This window comes from Lycorma delicatula, chromosome 9 (assembly GCF_047948215.1).
Source record: "Lycorma delicatula isolate Av1 chromosome 9, ASM4794821v1, whole genome shotgun sequence".
Taxonomy (NCBI): Eukaryota; Metazoa; Arthropoda; class Insecta; order Hemiptera; family Fulgoridae; genus Lycorma; species Lycorma delicatula.
The window spans coordinates 130,931,704-130,951,461 of NC_134463.1; the positions used below are offsets into that span (position 1 = coordinate 130,931,704).

The 19,758-nt window shown below is 32.7% G+C and overlaps 1 protein-coding gene across 2 annotated transcripts in view; it reads right to left on the reverse strand.

Moving 5' to 3' along the window:
* The window catches only part of LOC142329745 (uridine phosphorylase 1), a 114,748-nt gene that overhangs the window by 41,143 nt on the left and 53,847 nt on the right, over window positions 1–19,758 (reverse strand). For both annotated transcript variants that reach the window (XM_075374493.1, XM_075374492.1), the window contains exons 2-4: window positions 14,276–14,399; window positions 10,250–10,411; window positions 8,270–8,455 (exon numbers count right to left, since the gene is read on the reverse strand). In XM_075374493.1, coding sequence (XP_075230608.1) covers window positions 8,270–8,455; window positions 10,250–10,411; window positions 14,276–14,399 — 472 coding nt within the window. The remainder of the gene's footprint in view (window positions 1–8,269; window positions 8,456–10,249; window positions 10,412–14,275; window positions 14,400–19,758) is intronic.

Sequence of the window (19,758 nt, forward strand, 5' to 3'; positions counted from 1 at the left end):
AATAAACATGACACATTTTTACTAAGTGTCCCAAGAGTGGAAAAAATTTATTTAACAAAATAATTTTCAGTAAAATCTTCACTTGATTGATAAAGTACATTAAAGATTTTTTTTTTTTTCATTAAGAGCCGTGTAGTTCCTGATGGGTATTGGTACATACATGTATTCCCAAAAGTACTTAAAAAACTGTGGAAGTCAATTCCTTACATAGAAATTAGCAAAACGCTTACAAATATATATTTCAAAACAGTTTCATATTCTATCTTATTTCTCCTTGTTTTTCAGCAGATGTTCATATTACACGAACGGATAAGAGATATTTTAATCAAATATTCAACAATATTTTTGACAAATATTTTCACTGAGAAAAAATATGCAATTTTTGTTTGCGAGTGCCAAACCTTGAAGTGAATTTTTGTATCACTAATACCTCATCAACTGTAAATTTTTTTAATTTTGTTTACTGTACATTTTATCAGCTAAAATATTCAGAACTGTGTTTAAATAGAATGAAATATCAATTGTTCAAATATAATTTTTTTAAATTCATTTGTAGTGGAAACTTATAAAAGTGAATAAACATTCAAAATGCAGAAAAAAAATATTTTAGTGTAAAGAAATAATATTGAGCTGGTTTTTTTCCTTCATTAAGAAGCTAATAAAAATATTCTAAAAAATTAAAGTGAAAAGTCTTAATTTAAACTAATGTCATATTTTTCCATAAGGAATTATATAATAAAGTTTCTGATGTTTGTCAAAGATACCTATAACTAAATAAATTAAGAACTTGTTTAAAAACATACTGTGTAACAAATTTCTATGTTTTCACTAACCATGTTAAAACTGTTTGATCTAAAACTAAAATCAAAGAGTTTTGTGGGAATTTTTTCAATTCCACAAGTTGAGTTTCATCTTTTGTTGTATGTAGTGTATCATCAATCAATAATAAGATACAAGGAATTAAAAGCACAAGTAATACTAAGATGTTTTACAAGTTCATTCAAAATGTTACTCGATGTATAACAGCAATGCAAAACAATAAACCTGAACTAATAAACGCATGCTTTGTGTGAATAAAAATATTATTCTAGGCCAAAAACATAACACCATTCACATAAAACACTTTCTATTACATTGCAAATTAAATTTCAGCAATAAATTTTGAAAAAGATTTCTTATTGATTTCTCAGAGTGTCAATAACAAATAAAGAAGGACTATTATCATATTACAGTTACTTATGTAGCTCACATTATCATTTTAGAAGAAACAAGATTCCTGCCTGATAAATTTACATAAATTTAATTTCCTTAGCAAGAGTATCTAAAAAAACTGGGAGAGATAAACAAAGCGTTTTCAAATCATAATTAAATGCATAAATTTTCATTCAACTAACTATTATAAAAAATATATACTTAATATATCTAATCTCTTATAGTTCCTTGTACCTTGAACTCAGAAAATAGTGAAAATTAAAAAATTAAATTAAACATCCAAGAACAGTATGTATATTAATACTCATTACTTTTCTTTAATCACAGTAAGTAGCACAACAAGTAACACAGTCTATCATTTGGAGTAATTATTTTTAAAACCACATTTATTTTATTCATTCAATATCTTCTTTCATCTTTTGTAAGAAACTGCATTGTATTCATGATTATTTCAGATAATAATACAAGTATAACAGATACTAAAAAAAAAATATCGGTTAATATAATTTGAAGTCATTACAAAAGTTAAAGAAAAAAACATTGTGTTATATACACATAAATGTTGGCCTCTAGGATGTCTGAAAAACTAGTTAACTGAGCAAACCAAGGTCCTGTTTTAATTTTAACTTGACTATTTAGCAATTCATCTGTTGTGATGCAGTTCAGTTGAAGCTAAATATGTTCAAATTTTTATTAAATTTTTCAGTAAGGTACCTCGCTATTAGGTAGAACAAGCTAGTATGACAATTTTTTATAAATTTTCCATATCAGAATAACAGGTGTTAAATGATGTCCAGGACAACTGTTGGGAAGACTTTCATCTGTCAGTCCTCACTCATTCAACAACTGCCTGGATGATAGTCTTTGTATGGACTACTTTGTAAATTGAAGAGTGTTTCAAAAATAAAGGTAAATAGGTCATTATAAATTTGCAATGTCTAATTTACTTTTCAACATAGTCATCATCATTTTCTAAGAATTTCTGGTACAAGGTTTTTAACATATTGTTCATTAAAAATCTGATTACTGACATTTCATCACATTTAACACATCAGTTTTGTTTTCAACTCATCATCCTAGAATCAATCCACTTTTGTAGGTAAAAGAAGATGTGATAGTCAGTAGGTGCAAGATCCAGCTATAAAGGGCTTGTTCAAAAAGCTCCATATCGATGAGTTTTTTTGTTCGACCAGACAACAGTAAGCGGGCATGTTATCCTGAATGAGAACAGTTCTTAATGGCAGCATGTCATGTCACTAGTTCTGAATCGCATATCTTTTGGAAATATTTTACATCTCTGTTAATAATTGTTATTCCCTGTTTTTATGCTTTATGAAATTCATCAGTAGGGCACCATATTTTTCTCAGAAGATAGTTACTACAATCTAACGAGCTGAGTGAGTTTGCTTAATTTTTTTTGTTTTGGTGAACTTGAATGATACCACTATGGTTTGTAATTTGCTCTCGATATTGAAGTATGAAATTCTGTCCAGTTTAAGTTGGCAATATACAAAAATCATTATGCTTAACTTCAGACAAAGCAATCTATTCAGTCTGTAGGTATCAAATCTGCCTAGCATATGGTTCATACATCCTTCTAGAATTTTTCAATGCCAAAATTGTGTTTTTTTGTTAGTGGGAGATATAAAATGTATGATCTGGAAAAACGCCAGCTTGCAAAATTTTAGCCAATTAGGATAATTTTCCTTATATAGCATACAATACAATACAATATATACAGTGGCAGCTCATAGCTAAAATTAATGGGGATGCTGCTCCACAAATGTTTTTCTGGGCCTTTTCAAGGCCATGGTTAAAGCTTTCTGTAAATAAAAGAGTCGAAAAAATGAATCAAATAGAATAATTGAAACAGGATAATAATCTAATTCTAAACTTCAAGAATATGATACACATTGTGCAAATATACACAATATGAAATATTTTGCATGATGTGCTTAAAAACCATATTTGGTTTAACCAAATAAATAATCAAATGTCAATAAAGATAATATTTTTTATTATTATTAGATAGTAACTTAATAAAATGACCGCTTAAAAACACTACAGTCCAATGGTGCTTAATTTAAATTTCTATGTACACAGAAACAAATACATAATTAGTTTTTACTAATTATTTTCTCTTTCACCCTTCTGCCATGTTTTTGGACAGATTTGGCAATCAAAGAGCCCTTGCTTTCCGCCATCTTCTGATCACTACTGAAAAAACAAGGAAACCACTATCATATTCTTTCCACCAACTAAAGTAGAAAAGGGAACGAAAAAGGAATGCTCCATTCACACGTGTAGTAAAAAAACAAACCTTCCACCAGCACACCAGGGTCCACTGTGTGGGTGATAGTGCTCTCTCTCCCTTGCAGCCTCCTGTGCAGCTTCCTATGTGCTCATGCGCACAACAGCCAAACACCACACCGCTGGAACTGTGAAGTGCATACACAGTTCCATACAAAGATTTTTGTATCTTTTTCATAAACTTGTTGATGGCTACTGACACTAAGCTTAAGGATAATATATTGTACCGGTATAAAGAAAGAATTAAAGAAAAACGGACTCATTATATTAAATGTTATCGATAATATCAAGTGGAAATAGGGGATGCTACAGTTCCACAGTGCCTATACGTGAGCCACCACTAATACTGTAAGTAATGAGCATGCTTTGGAGTATATATATAGTATAAATTGTATATATAGTCGGGAATAAAAACATGGCCATTCAGTTAAAGTAACTTCTCAACAGTCATGTGTTAGTGATAACTGTGTCATCACTTATGATATTGCTGATACATAAATACTTGTTTCATAATTTAAAAAAAAATTAATTAAAGCTTTCACAATTAGTTATGATCAAACAATCTCATTCTGTACTTCATTTTAATTTTTACTTCATTAATTAAACATCATTGTCGATCTCAATTTGTTGAATTTCTTATAAAATTATTGAGTTCTAATAATTATATTTAAAGAGCTACTAATTAGTATTGAATTCTTCAAAATAAGTAACAACAAAATTAAAGTGCAAAGGTAGATGGATTTAGATAATGTAATGCATAAAGAAAATAGAATCCACTGTTAAAATATCACTCTTCTACCCAATGGCTACCATCAACAAATAAAATAAAAATAAATAAATAAATAATAAAAATACTATTTATAATGAAATATAAATTAACCTATACTAATCACTGGCAACACTGCAATTATCAACCAATTTTAATATCTTTTATATTACAATATAAAGTATTTTTGTTAAGAGAATATTTTATATAACACTGGGTGTTTGCTGGTCACCCATCACCTGGTGACCGTCAATGATTTTCATTTTATTTAAACTATTTTAAAAAAGATTAGAATGAAAAATGAAATAATAATAATTTTTTATTCATTTATTAAATGGCCTCCTCTTGCCCCTTTTAGCCATCCCAACCTCACTGAAATGAAATAATCTTAACAGTGAAGCAGGGAAGTCCTATCTAATGGTAGAGAAGAAGAGCAGAAGAACGTATATAAAAACCTTAGTATGCTGCATGAACCTATAAAAGAAAGGAAAGGAATCCTAGCAATACTAACAGCTCTACTGTAGCTTAAAAATTAAAACAACATACATATGAATGTATGTAACCAATCCTTAGCAGTACATACACAAAGTACCTTGTTAAATAAATTAAATCTATATAGCAGCTATTCTATGTCTTTCTTAAATCTAATGTCAAGTGTGATATGTAACATTCAAATAAAATATGGTACAATATAATTTGGAACACACTCACAATTCAAATACACACCTCCAACACAATTCAAATGATTCATCTGTGAAAGTCTCTCTTTTCTTAACAGAATAAAGATTCTCATTGAACTTATCTACTCTATTTTCATTAATTAAATTAATGCTATTTACACATCTAGCTCTCAGAGACCATGAACTAGGTTGACAATATTCTAATAATTTATGCCTTCTATTATTCTATATGGAATCCTGATACCTATACTAGAAATATCAACATCAACAAGTCCATGCATTGCTTTACAAATGAAGATAACCTTTTGTATATTTCTCCTAGATTCTAACAAAGGAATACCAAAGAGATTACATTCAACTTCATATGATGTTTGGTGTGCGTTTAGCCCTCCATGGCATAATTTCTAAAGGAATTTTCTCTGCACGGCCTCTTTCTTCAAACTAGTAATCTCTCTGTCATAACCCCCAAATCACAGAACAGTACTGCAAGACTGATCTAACAAATTTTCGGCAGAGGAGCTTGATTAATTTGCTTGAAGCACCTAGACACCCAAAAAAACAGCTCAAAAACAGCTCAGTAGTCATAAGTTTCCCCATTAGAATAGTAAGTATAGTCTTTTCTACATAAAAATGCATGTTGAAATCACCTAGCATCACAATTATGTATCACTCAAAATCAAGTTTTAATCATATGCTGCCCTCATATTTCATTCAAGGGCAATTGATTGAAATATCTAGTCAGCACTTAAGGATAGGTGTTGGGGCTGAAATAATTTCCAATTAAAAGGTTATAACTGTCCTTCATGCGTATCTTAACCCAAACATATTCAGTAATAAATTCTAAGTCCTTTCTTCTAAATTACCTTGTTGCAAACGGCTGTCAATAAACCTTCTCCACATGCTTTTGTTACTTTCAGAATAGTTCCTGTCATTTCTATAAACAATTTGAAAGTAATCAACTGACAAAGTGGTATGCCTAAAATTTGTCTCAGTTACTTACAACTCATTAGTGATTATTCTCAATATCCTCCTCTGGGGGTTCCGTTTGATTAACAGTTGCTTTATATCTTTGGTTTTCTCTTACAAGTCCATAAAATGGTAAAAATCAAAATTCCATTAGGCCATATCTCAGGGGAAACAACCTTCTCATAGTTTTTGACAGATACAGCAACATGAAAAGGACTCAACTTCTCTATTTTTCTGTTTAGCCTTCGGAACTACCATAAGGTATATCTTCAGAGGATGAATGAGAATGATATGTATGGATGTAAATGAAGTGTAATCTTGGACAGTCTCAGATTGACCATTCATGAGATGGGTGGTTAATTGAAATCCAACCACCATCATCATTAACCTTTCCTTCCTGAGAAGCAACTAGACTGTTGTCATTGTCAACAGAAATGGTACTAGTCTTTTCCTTAGTGGATGGAGGCAACACATTATAATCCCATTTTCCTTTCTAACCAGTATTGTCATTTCCTGCTTTATGTTACTGGCATGGGCTGGAGTCAACTGGATTTGGTCACAAAATCCTTCAGCTTTTCTTCAGTTGTCCATTTTCAGCTTTTAGTTCCTTTATCAGTGTAGATGAGCTGATCTGCATTAACATTTGGCTTATTCGTTACTCTAAATTAGAGATTAAGCTGAACAACTTGGAGACTAAATTGTTACACATGCATTTTGTTTTAATGATACGTAATCCTCTTTTATTTCAATTAAGCAGGTAGCTGTAACATCTTTAACCACATTTGGTTTTATGACTTTTTTGCACAACATTGGAAATCAAGCTATGATCACCTTTAGGGATTCATAAGCAATAATCACAAACATATTTACCACCCCCATTAAACATCAAAACTCAAAATCTTCATTGGTAATACCCAAACACTCTAAATGAAATAATGCCATGCATGGGCCCTTATATGGGAGTAGTTTTTATTTACCATAAAAACCCTTAGCACACTTATCACACTTGACAGTAGAAGGAGCCATCCTATCAACAAATAAACTATTTTAACACAACTATAACTAAATCAAAAACTTTGTGTGGCATCAGCTGGTGTGTCTGTTTAATATAAAAATAAAAAATGCTCAACCTTTGGCTTCAGATGAGAAGGAAGAGGGATCACTTCCCTGACCACAAAATTGTCAGACCACAAAATAAAGGTTTGACCACATGACCTACCTAATGAGACAGATGTTAAGGCAAAGAACAACCAGCAGGAAAGGTAATATATCCCAAACATGCAAGGGAAGAACTGGTCAAAACCTATGAAACATTTCAGCCATCGTGTGGAAAAAACCACTAAGCAAATCTCACTGGCAAAACAACAGCACTTTGCCAGGCCGCAGACTGGCCGGACTGTTAGACAAGTCTAACGGTCTGTGTTCCCTGCTTGACACAATGACGAGGTAGGCAACACAGACTGTTAGAAGTCAAATGGACTAAAAATTAAAGATTCCAAAAAGAGGAGCTAGAAACAATAGGAAAGCAAGAGTATAGCTGAAAAAATCAACTTAGGTATCTTAAAACATAGTATTTTTTTTTTCTGAATAGTTCACCTTGGAACACATTAGATTGATTATTTATTTTCAATTGTTTCTTTTTTTCTGTTTTTCTATTTTCCCAGTACCTCTTTATTGCTTCCGATATCTCTTTCCTTCATTCTTCAGAAAGTTCAGCTCTGTTGTTCATCCATTTGGCGCTTCTTTGAACCTTTTAGTTACATCTTTTAATATTCTCTTTAAAATTTCTCTTTCTCTTATAATTTCTTCAGTTATCTTCAGTTGTTTTAGGTCTTCTTGGACTTGGGTGAAGCATTTGCCTTTAGTTTTTTTACTTTGGAAGAAATAAAAAAATTTGTTTAGTCAATCTACTGTTATTCATTCTAATTAAATGGGAGTAAAATGGAATTGATCTTTTCCTTATCATATTTGACAGTTTTTTAATATTAATGTAAAGTTTGTTATTTGAAATTAATTTTACCTGATCATTTTGAAATTTAGGACCTAACATTTTTTTTATAATCTTCTTTTCTTTTTTTTTAGATTTTCTAGAGGACTTTTGTTGCACAGTCTTAGGCTTTCTGCCGCATAGAGGTAGGTATTATTATTATTATTACTTCTGTAATATTATTATTAACACTTCTCAAATAATTTATGGGAAGAACTCAATAAGACCGTCTGTGCCTGCGGTCAGAGGGTGAGAAGCTATCTCTAATAATCTATGCAATCTATAATATCTAAACAATCTATAATAATAATAATAATTATAATAATGATGGTGATAATAAAAACGCACAAGTTCTAAGAAAGGTTGTAACTGTCCATCAACAGCTTCTTCTGATATTATAACAGTTCCTCCTTCAATTCCAATTCCACCGCTTGTACCTATTCTGAAAAATATTGGATCTTGGACTCGAGCATGATGCATTAATTTTATAACTTCATGAAGTAAAATACCGACAGATGGTATTCCCATTCCATGCTAGAAACAGAAACAATCAAAACCCAAAGATATATTTATCAACATTTATAATAATTTAGATAAATTACATTACATTAATTATGGACTGCTTAATTAAAATAAAACCACATTACATAAGTTGATCTGGTGTATAACTTAAACTTCATTCTGAAGTTGTTTTGGAGAATTTTGAGTAAAAGAGAAATCCTCTATATAAATCATGTTTTAATTATTTTATTAATATACTTATTTTCTTACTTCAGAACTGTGATACACCAGAACCAAGCTCAATGCACTAATACGAAAAAACAAATGTTTATTCCTTTTGTAGATTGTATTCATTATTTACGATCATTGTTACTGTCCATTCTTGTAAATGAAAACTTGTTTCAGGGGTGGGCCACATTATAAAAACATCCAGGCTTAGTTAATTTGGCAACAGATAAATGTGTAAAAAGTAAAAATTACATCAAGTGACCAAATTAACATTGCACATGGTATTGATCAGCACAGTGCAACTAACTTAACTTCACATGTGGGGAAAAATGTGAACAGATTGTGATTAAAGTGGATGAAAAATCTACCAGTTCTTTCTTTTTATCAAAGTATTTCATTACATTGCTAATAATATTTCTGCCTTCACTATGAATATATGGTTTTCTCGTATTTGAGGAATCATTAATTATGGACTGCTTAATTAAAATAAAACCACATTACATAAGTTGATCTGGTGTGTAACTTAAACTTCATTCTGAAGTTTCATGCTCTCAACCGTTGCAAAATATACTAAAAAGGTAGATGATAAATTAAAAACAACATAAAAGACTAAAGAATGAGTAAATAAGTGAAAATTCTAGAAATTAATAATGCAGATTTAAATATTAACATCCATATTGAACACAAATAATTGTAAACATTTGTTATATTTATTACTAATAAAAATAAATAAAAGAAAATAACAATGCTTAATATACTATACATAAGCAGCTGTATTAGACACTTGCAACCTGTCTGTACTTGTAACCATATGACTGTTGAGTCAACCGTTGGTTTAGAAGTCTTTAGTTTACTTTTTTCACATGTAATGTTAATTGGTTGTACTGTACAGGAAGATAATGATTAGAATTTATAAAATAGATAAGAATATATGATTTAATAATCATACATTGGTCAATAATGATCAATGGTCTGATCATTATTGGTGCCGATGTTAATGCGAAGTCGCTTTTCTGGCACAGTGGGATCACTGATCATGCCGGTGGCCTAATTGACAGTTTCATTGTGCAGCACAATTTTGAGGTCTTTAATGTTGCAGACCGGTTGGCCACTTACGTCGGTACGGTAAACAGACAAAGGGCCTATATTGAGGTTAAATAATTAGCGAAGAACAATAAGAAATTAAGAATAACATTAAATAAATCCAATGACTGTAAGCCCCCAAAAAAATTAATAATGATTTAATAAATAAATACAACCTAAGATTAAGATTTTGTAATGTTATATTCCACTTATGTATAAGGGCTAAAGATTCATTATTATGATCACTTTAGTTTAATGAACATCATTTTAAGATATATTCTTAGATTTAAGATTATGAAAACTCATATTCCTAAGAAAATATGTATAAATAAGGTTAGATTGACTTCAATTGCAGATGTGTAATTCAATTCTAGGATAAATAATAAATTTATGGAATGAGATCGATTAAAAAATCTTGACAATATGGTTTTGTAGAAACTTTCTAACAGCTGTTTGTTTGAAATAAATACGTGAGAAAACAAACTAAAATATGAATTAATAGATTATTTATCTTACACTTATTGAAAGTATCGGTCCAACTTTATACATCGAGTATCTATATGAGAAGTGACTGATATCCTGTAACATTGTACCAGCTGGTAATTTATGCCCAATTTCTTCCATAATGTAGTATGCAAACTGTTCAACTCTTTTAGGTGTGCCTCCCATGCAGACAAACTGAAAATATTATTAGAATGATAATGATAATAATTAAAAGACTAAAACTTATTTTTACTACACAATATTAGAGATCAAATTATATGGTATGGTACTATAAAACTTCCATACAACTTTGGTTTACTACTCTGAAGAAAGAATTATAAACATTTATCAGACAGTATTTAAACTGCCATTAAGATATTTTTCATTAATGAAAAACAACCAAAAACTTCAAATATTTTATTACTGAAATATTTTTAATGAATTACATGAAAGTGACATGAATATGTGGCATCAGGCATTTGAAATAATACTTACTCCTTTTGCTTTCTTAGTGGCTCATAATGTTATGTCAGATAACCTGTTCTGTCAGTACACCTGAACTGTCATTTTCAGAATGCTTATTTTTGAGCCAAAAACAACTCTCATTATGGTATGAACTTCATAATATTTTCATTATGTTATGATTTAGACCAGTGTTACAAATAAAGTTATGGTAACTGAAGCATATTTTTTTATAATTTTCTAAATAGTGTTTCGTAACTCTACGTATTTACAGGTCCAGTGGTTTATCATTAAACTCAATGGAATCAGTTTTCTTAATATAATCATCTTTTAACAGAATGTTGCTCCTATAACTTACTGGACTACCATTAACGTATTGTTTAACGGTCAGTTTCTAGTGTGGACCTCTCAACTGGTCTCCTTAAAGGCCCAATCTGATAAGCTATGATAACCGACTGAATTCCTAACTTGTGTTCAGCGGCAATTTAATGAACACCGTTAATTTAAAAAAACAGATCCACATTATCTTTAAGAATGCTGAAGCGGTTGAGTGGATATACATGAGGGTAAATTCAACTGTGCAAAGAAAATTAGAGCCAGGATACCAAGAGTTTTAGGTAACTGGGCTGCAGTGACACTGTATTGCGGTAGAAGGCAATTTGTTGTTAATTTACCTTCTTCAAGATATTAAAATTTACAAAATAATATTTAATTTTTCATTATGACTATAATTATAATTTCACACATTTGATCCAGTAGCGGCGAAGAGTGACATGAGAATACAGAAGTTCTCCAGCTGCCCCTGGCTTGCTGCGGGTAGTCGTCACACTTGTGGGCTTGTGCCCGATATCTTTAAATAGAAGGAATATAGCGAGCATTTTTTTTGTATACTGTTAGGTCAGGGCAACTCCGATCATGACAGATGTTAATGAGGTAGGTAAGAAGCCTAGCTTGAGGAGGGGGCTGGAGCTTTATCCTTCGACCTCCTTGAACACTGGTACTGGCAACAATAGTTCAGAAGCAGATATAGGGGTGACCACCTGGGAGAGTATGAACTCACTTATTGAAGAATTTTTACAAGCCGGGGGCAGGCCTGGCAGCTCTGCTCCTTTGGCCTGTGATGTTTTGGCGGAACCGGGTGGCTTGTCTTCCTATTTAGCAAACCCCAAGTTTACTAGTGCTGCTACCAAGAGGAGATTATTGCCTCAACTCGAATTATTCCGAGCAACTTTCACAGCTCTCGTCGAGGGTTCAAAAATCTTGCCTCAAGGCCTAAAGAAATAACTGTAGCTCGGAAACCAGCCCCGGCCCCGATGCAAACGCGTAGGCATACTGAAGCGGTCAGGGGCAGACGTGGAAGTCGCGATTTTCGAGACCGACTTACAGTCTTCTGAGATCACTGAGGCGGAAATGCGCCAGGTGATCTGTAGTATGGCACTGCACAAGGCCCCCGGATATGACTTTATCGCATCGGAGCTCCTCGTCCTAGCGCTTCCAATAGTCCTTGGTCCTGTAACTAGAATATATAATAGGTTGCTCTTCACCGGCCACTTTCAGGCGTTTTGGAAGCGTGGAGTCTTGGTGTTGTTGTTCAAAGGGGCGACAAAGATCCTACCGTTAGTTCTTCTTACCGTGCACTAACGCTCTTGCCCGTGATCGGCAAGGTTTTTGAGAAGGTCCTGTATTTGCGTATTAATGTGTCGACTTAATCGGGTGTAGGTCTGAATTTCTACCTCGCGTAAAACATAATTTTGATCGGTACGAGTGTAGCATTGATTTAACTTCAATCGTTCGTTTTCTGAGGAATTCACAGTCGCAAACGGTGTTGTCAAATCTTTACCAGGCGCGGGGTCCGCGCTTCCGCGATTTCGGTCAGTTAGTTTGAGAGAATAACGTTAGGTTGGATGTGAAGATGTCCGTCTGAAGCCTACGTGAAGGCGAAATTCGATATGTATTTTACTGATGCAAATGTCTGCCGAAGCATTTAAATCGGTGGCATCCCGACCGAGTCCTGGCTGATGACTGTGAGATGTAATCAGTTAGAGGGTCTAAAGACGACCTCCGGTAAAGCCCCTCAGGGCTCGGAACGGAGGGGGTGGTGTGGCGATCGGTAACGTCACAAGGTGGGTGTCTTCCGCCTTGTACACAATACTTGTACTAAAGCATGACCGCTTAATATTCTAATATTGATTAATTAACGCGTACCTTATCTATTACAAACAGAGAAAGAAAGAAAAATGTGATCAAAATCAGGATGTGTTGATGTTAAAATTAAATGATAACAAATCATCATCGGTATCAAAATGCGATATGAAATAAGTTATTTGTGGATCAAATACCGAATTGACATCGTTAAGTTTCACTTATTTTTAATCTATTTGTTTTGTATTTAACCTAATCTGGTAGTACAAAAATACCGGTATAATTTTTATAGTTAATATATCGTGGTTTTGATTATCTACTGTGAGCTTTGCGTCTGACAATATATAACATTTTTTCTTTACATACTGTAGTTTTGGAAAATATTAATAAAGAAATGTTACTTTTGAGGAAGAGATCTTTTTTCTAAGCTCCGGCAAACATATCGCTTTGTTGTATTACTTCTCTTTATTTACATTCTGCTGATAAACGGGGAAAAGGGTTCTATGTAGGGGGAAACTACACTATTGACCGTCCTGCTCACCGTATAATCCGAATTGTCCACTTTCTTTGTCTATACTTTTTCCAGGTAAATTTGAGAATTCATAAAAAGTCCATTACTTTCTTGTACGGGTCAAACAGGATCGTATGATGTTATAGCTTTCTTATAATGACCGGATAATTTCGATGGTTGCTGATGTTTATTATACACCTTTTCCAATAATTTTCTTTTATTGTAGATGTTAAAGATGAACGGGCATATTCTACAGAAAGCATTTTGGTTATAGTTCTTTTATTATGAGCTTTGACATCTTATATATTCGTTCCTGTGTAATTTTCAGTCGGGAAGATCTGGCTTAACTGTTTACAGCCTAAATCTGATCGTAAGTAAACTTTAACCTTATTTGAGCGACTAAAAATTTCTAATGAAAAGCAGATCATGAAAGAATTAAAACAACACAAAAAAAAATTAAAACGAGTGGTCGGTGCGTGGACACTCTACGGAAGCGAAGCTTTTTACGCAATATTATATGACTTAAAGTGCAAAATAACGTATACGCAATATACACGAACGATAATTTTTATTTTTTATTTTTATTAATAAGAAATATGAACTATCAGAGAAATCCGATCTGTTAAATCTGTCGACGGTTAAATCCAATCTGCGATTGAAATATTTAAATATGAGCGTGATCAAAAACCATTCGCAAAAGGGTAACAGTATCGTTCTATCGTTCTTTGAACGCGATTCTTGAACGAACTACGTTTCAGCTAGCGCGTGTCGCTTTTTCTCAGTTCCCCATCTCGAAGCCTGCGTTAAGAAGGTTCTCTTCAAAAATACGTGCGTAAAAAATAGAAGTTTTATTTTATTACAGAAAAACCAAATGAAATTTATTTACGTCGGTATAAATAAGTTTATTTTGACGAAATTAAAAGGCAAAACTTTTGATAACTTACCTTAACGTCACCAAACATTTCAACCAGATCGTGAGACCCACTGCCAAGCGCTAAATGATATAAAATATCTTGATCCATAAGTTCAATGTTTGGATTCCTTAGTCGAACCAAACCTTCTGGGTAGCTAAAAACAAACCAATATAACAAAAAAAAACACAAAATTAAATTATCCGTAAAAAAATATTATAACAAGATATATATAATTATTTTTAAAAGGTCATAAAATAAAAAATCAATCATATTTTGAATTATACTCTTTGTTGCTTTGAGAATGACGTTTTTTTTGCATTTAATTTTTTGTAGAATTAAATTTTTTTCTAAACGTGTAGTTTTTAAGTTTTATTATTAGGTTCTAATAATCAAATCCTGCGATGCGGCTTGCCATTTTTCACACATTACACATACTTGCAATCGGGGCGGTAATTGAAATTACTTAGAGGAATAAATAAATAAAATTACGTTTTAGGTATAAAGAATTATAAACTAAAATGATCTGATCGTGTGTAAACACGTAAATTAATCGAACGTTACAAAAAATGAAGGAGACACGATAGGAATACCAAAACTAATTAAACCCTTTTTTAAAACAACATTTATTTTTCAGGTTTATTTTAAACACGATAAAAAGTATTAAGTCACACAAAGCGTTAAATAAAAACAAACTAAAAACTTGGTTACTCATAATTACATCAGAGGTAATTGAAAAATATTAATATTATCGAAAAAATAATTACAATATAATCACAATTCGTGAGCGCATTAATTGAACACAAATTTTTATATACATGTTGAACGGGTTGCAGAAATGAAAAACTTTTAAAAACTTTAATTAGCAAAGTTTAAAAATTCATAGAGTAATAATATTTCTGTAAAAGAAAATTTTTTAATTGTATTTTAAAGAATATTTTTAAAATCGTTTAATTTTAACATTTCTTATATCTATTTTAACAGAAATGTTAATAATTTTCCATTCAGTTAACACATTTTTTCTGTTTCAGTTTTTTATGTTTTCACGGCAATTTTTTTTTTTTTTAAGCGGACTAGAGCGGCCCTTTCAAAGCGGTACACATCGGCACTTTACACAATAGAGACAGACGGCAGACGTAAATACTTATTCAGATTATTTGTCGTGCATTACGTAGATCACATCGTGAATGACAGGAATGCTAAGTCACGGATATCAAAAAGAAATTGCTCCAGAATTTGCCTGGAAGAAACGGAGGGAAACAGGAAAACCTTTATCAGAACAGTATTACAAAGTAACACGCAAATAAAAAGGAGAAACGTGAAGAAAAAGAAGTTTCGTGAATAGGTTTTAGAAGTCCTCATTCAAAATTCAAATAAAATATCTATACAATTTTATTTACGTAAATTATTGCAACACCCGCTACTGTGTTATTAGTGAATACTGTAACAACTAGTTACGTTTATCGTAAGAACCTTAAACCCCCCAGTTCATTTCAACGTGCGGTCAAACACGGTCTGTTTAATGTACGATCAAACAATGTACCTGGTCCGATCGGTGTCAGGTTAATTCATTTAATATGCTAATTTTGTCAAATTTAGTGCGATTTTAATTTCACGTACGAGTACGTTGACGATTAATTCACGGCGTAAGCTCGAAGCTTGTGCGTGGGAGTCGGAATGAAAAATTTGTAGTACATGAAAAAAGTTAAAGATGTAAATAATATTCCCGGGTGAAATATTTATGTAAGGGATATATTTGAAATATTTTGTTTCATCTAAAAGATGAATACAAACATCTCTTGGAGCTTGTTAAAAAAAAAGATCGGGAAAAGTTTCAAGATATAAAAAAGGACGATCAAATCACGGTCCGGCAAGATATATTAGACCGATATTCGGTAAATTAAAATCGTTTACGTATCCGTGCATTCGTATTTACGTATTCGCAAAAAAAGCAATATCAAACCCGTCAAACCAAACGGAAATTTTTTTTTGTAATTCAATTCGATAATTCGGCGTAAAAAAGGGCCTTTTTGTGCTTTTGTTGCCGTTTCTAATAAATTATTAATACATACGAAAGATCTCCCCGGCGATTTATTTAAAATTAAATTAACAAATCTTCTCTTAAATAACTAATAAAATTTCTAAACAAACCGGTAACTCTGTCAATAAATTTTTAAATAATAGTAATTAAAAAAAAAAACAAACTTAATTTTCTTATTTTATAATGTACAAATATATGTACTCAAATAATCTCTATTAACTACCGCTAAATTGTAGTTTTTGTCTCGAATATATTTTGTGACCCTGCTTTGATGAAGGTTTTACCACAGTTTCCCTCCATATTTCCAGGAAAAATCTGAGGCAATCTTTTTCATTATTCCCGGCCTCGTGGCAAAGAGTAGCGGCCTTCCATTCATCCAAAAGATTCTAGATTCAAATCCTCTTAGATTAGACGTTTTTCATACGCTAAAAAGTTCATCTATCGTAAAGCGATTGGACTATTCTTAGCTAGAATCTTTCAGGACTCGTGTTGTTGTTTTGAGAATAATAAATAAAAGTTCTCCTGGTTGCGACTTTTATAATATATTATTTTGAATAGAATTCATTCGTTTAGTCGATTAATTATGAAATCAGATTATTTTTTTACAGTTTTCAGTGTTTAGTGATAACACCGTACAGATATGGTGTGCGATTTGTTTCCAACGGATTATGTAATTAAAAAAAGAAGTTGATTTGTATCAGAGTTAAATAAGAATATTCCTTTATTTTCCCTTCTTATTCGTTTCGATCCTTCTCCGTACTTTTAGTGCCGAGAATGAGGTATATCTGTGTTTGACACATATCACGCGCACAATAATATATTGAGAAATACATTACGGCTTGAATGAGGTGAACATTTTTTTTTTACAAGTAGTAACATGAAAAAAAATTACTTCAATCTAACTCGTACCGTTTCTACAAATCATAACAGTAAAATGTTTCCGGATGAGTTAGAAACCGAGTGATTATCTGTATCGAATCTACAAACCTGTAATGAAAACGATACGACTTTAAAAAAGTTTTGTAATTACTGCGTACGGTCTAATTTTGTAACTGCATTGTTATGGGCATTCAAATAATTAAAAATAACAAGTATCCGTAAGTAATACTTGTCGCTTGTTTGACTACCGATCGGTATTTAACTGGGGCCTCCTGTCTGTAGGCGTATCCCTTTTTTAAAAAAGCAACGTTAAGTAACGTTATAATATTTTTAACCACGCAATTAAAAATATTTATTTACAACCGTACATCGGCCGTATATTTTTCTTCATCTGAAAAGATTGTATAGCACGTAATTATTTTTTTTTTGTAGTACGTAAAGAGATGGAAGCACGATTGGTAATTGAATTCAGTACCTTCCTGATGAAAGTAAATAGATGGTACCTGTGAAGACCATCGAAGTAATTTGTTTAGCACCGATGCACAAAATTCTCACTAGAAATTTAAAAGTTACTTATATTATACACACATACACACACACACACACACACACACACACGCGCGCGCGCGCGCGCACACACATATATATATATACACATACACACACACACACACATATTTTCCCACAATAATAGACGTAATAATTTAAAAAAATAAAACAACTGCCTGTGATAATCTTACGTTAATCGTTGTAGAACATTAGGTATACTTTTATTTTTAAAATAAAGCGTTAACAATTATAAGAGACGTTCAAAGTGTTCGTAAGTCTCCGGTCTTTTTCTGAGAGTTGTCTTAACCGTTCAAAAATTCCTGGAGTATTCCTAATTTCTTGAAATCCGTTTTAAATCCTTCGTTGAAGATCCTCAATGTCGAGTCGAATAAATAATATGTTCGAAACGGCCTCACGGGTAGAAGTCAAGAGGGTTTAAGTCAGGCGATCGGGAACGCCAGGGGACTGGCCCTCCGCGGTCTATCAATTTTTTCATGGAAAGTTTCATGCAGGAAATCTGATACCGACTGATTGAAATGTACTGGAACGACGTCGTGGTGAAACCGCATATTTCGTCTTAATTGTAGAGATTCCAAAAAATGTGGAAGATTTTCGGCAAATAAGGAAGATAATTTGTTAACCGATTTAAAAAAATAAAATGCCGTTTTGTTCAAAATAAAAGGCTTAATATTTTAGTAAAAACATATATTTGTGCAGATATAACGGATTGAAAACTAAACGTGGCCGCCGTTTTATAATTTGCGAAGGTATTTAAGTCCTGGTGTTTTGCTAATTTTAAAACTTTATTACAAAGACGCTTACAAAATATTAATGCGATTCCTTTATCCGAAATTAAGATATAAATTTTTATATAAAAATAACAAAATGGCGGACAGTGGGAGAACGAAGGGGATATCGCCATTTTTCCTAAGGATATTTTTTGTTTAGTTTTACAAGTAGAATCCGAAAAAGTATAGCCAGCCCACCGTTTTAGAAACACTCTACATACACACAAGCGCAGTGATATTACACAGAGCTTTTTTTTAACCTCCGGGGCCACCGTTAGGTATTGATAGGCCGAGACGCTACCGCTAGTCTTTCATCCGGAGGTCCCGGATTCAAATCCCGGTCAGGTATGGCATTTTCACACGCTACAAATTATTCATCTCATTCTCTAAAACAACACCTAACGGTGGTCCTGGAGGTTAAAAAAAAGAATAAAAAATTATACAGTGCTTGAAGAAGTTTTTGTGTTTCATCGGCCCGATTTCACTAAAAATTCAAACGAATAGGAAAGCAAATACCAAAAATATTTATGAAATATCAGCTTGTTTTTTGGAGCGCACAAATATATGGTAATCTTTCACTGTAAAGACCCGGTTTTCTGTATATTATGAAATTTATTTTACAGAAAGACATTGTTAGTACTGTAAACACTCTGGTCCCTCCTCATGCGTCTGGTGTTTGTTGATGTTTTAAGGTTACTTTTGAAGATTCTTTGAGCTAGCGGTTACGTGTGTACCGCCACTGGTTTCCAATATTTTGTAGATTGAATTTAACCGAACTAGACTGACCGTTTGCTCTTGTTTGCCGATTTGTATTCGGCTTAGATTCGGACGTGCACCCGCCTCATCGAGTGCCATTCAAAACTAATTGTTCAGGTTCTGAAGGGTGCGCGGTGAACGAGTGCCAACGACTATCGGTATGTTTTACACTCCTTGGGTGTGTACTGTAATCCGTGGTCGCACTGCCGGGGTATGATGGTGGCGACCGGGGGCGTGGCTTCATCTCGCCGGTGGCGGTCGTGATGGTGACTCGGTAATACCCGGTGAGACCAAGTGAGAGTGCGGGGTTTGTCCCTCTCTCCTGCGAAGACCGGAATGAGGTTACGTTGCTCTTGTTACGCGACCTAATCTGGTCGACTTATTGGGTGGTAGGTCTGAATTTCTATATTACATAAAACGTAATTTTGATCGGTACGAGTGTAGCACTGATTTGACTTACAACTTGTTCGTTTTTTGAAGCATTCGCAGTCACAAACGGTTTT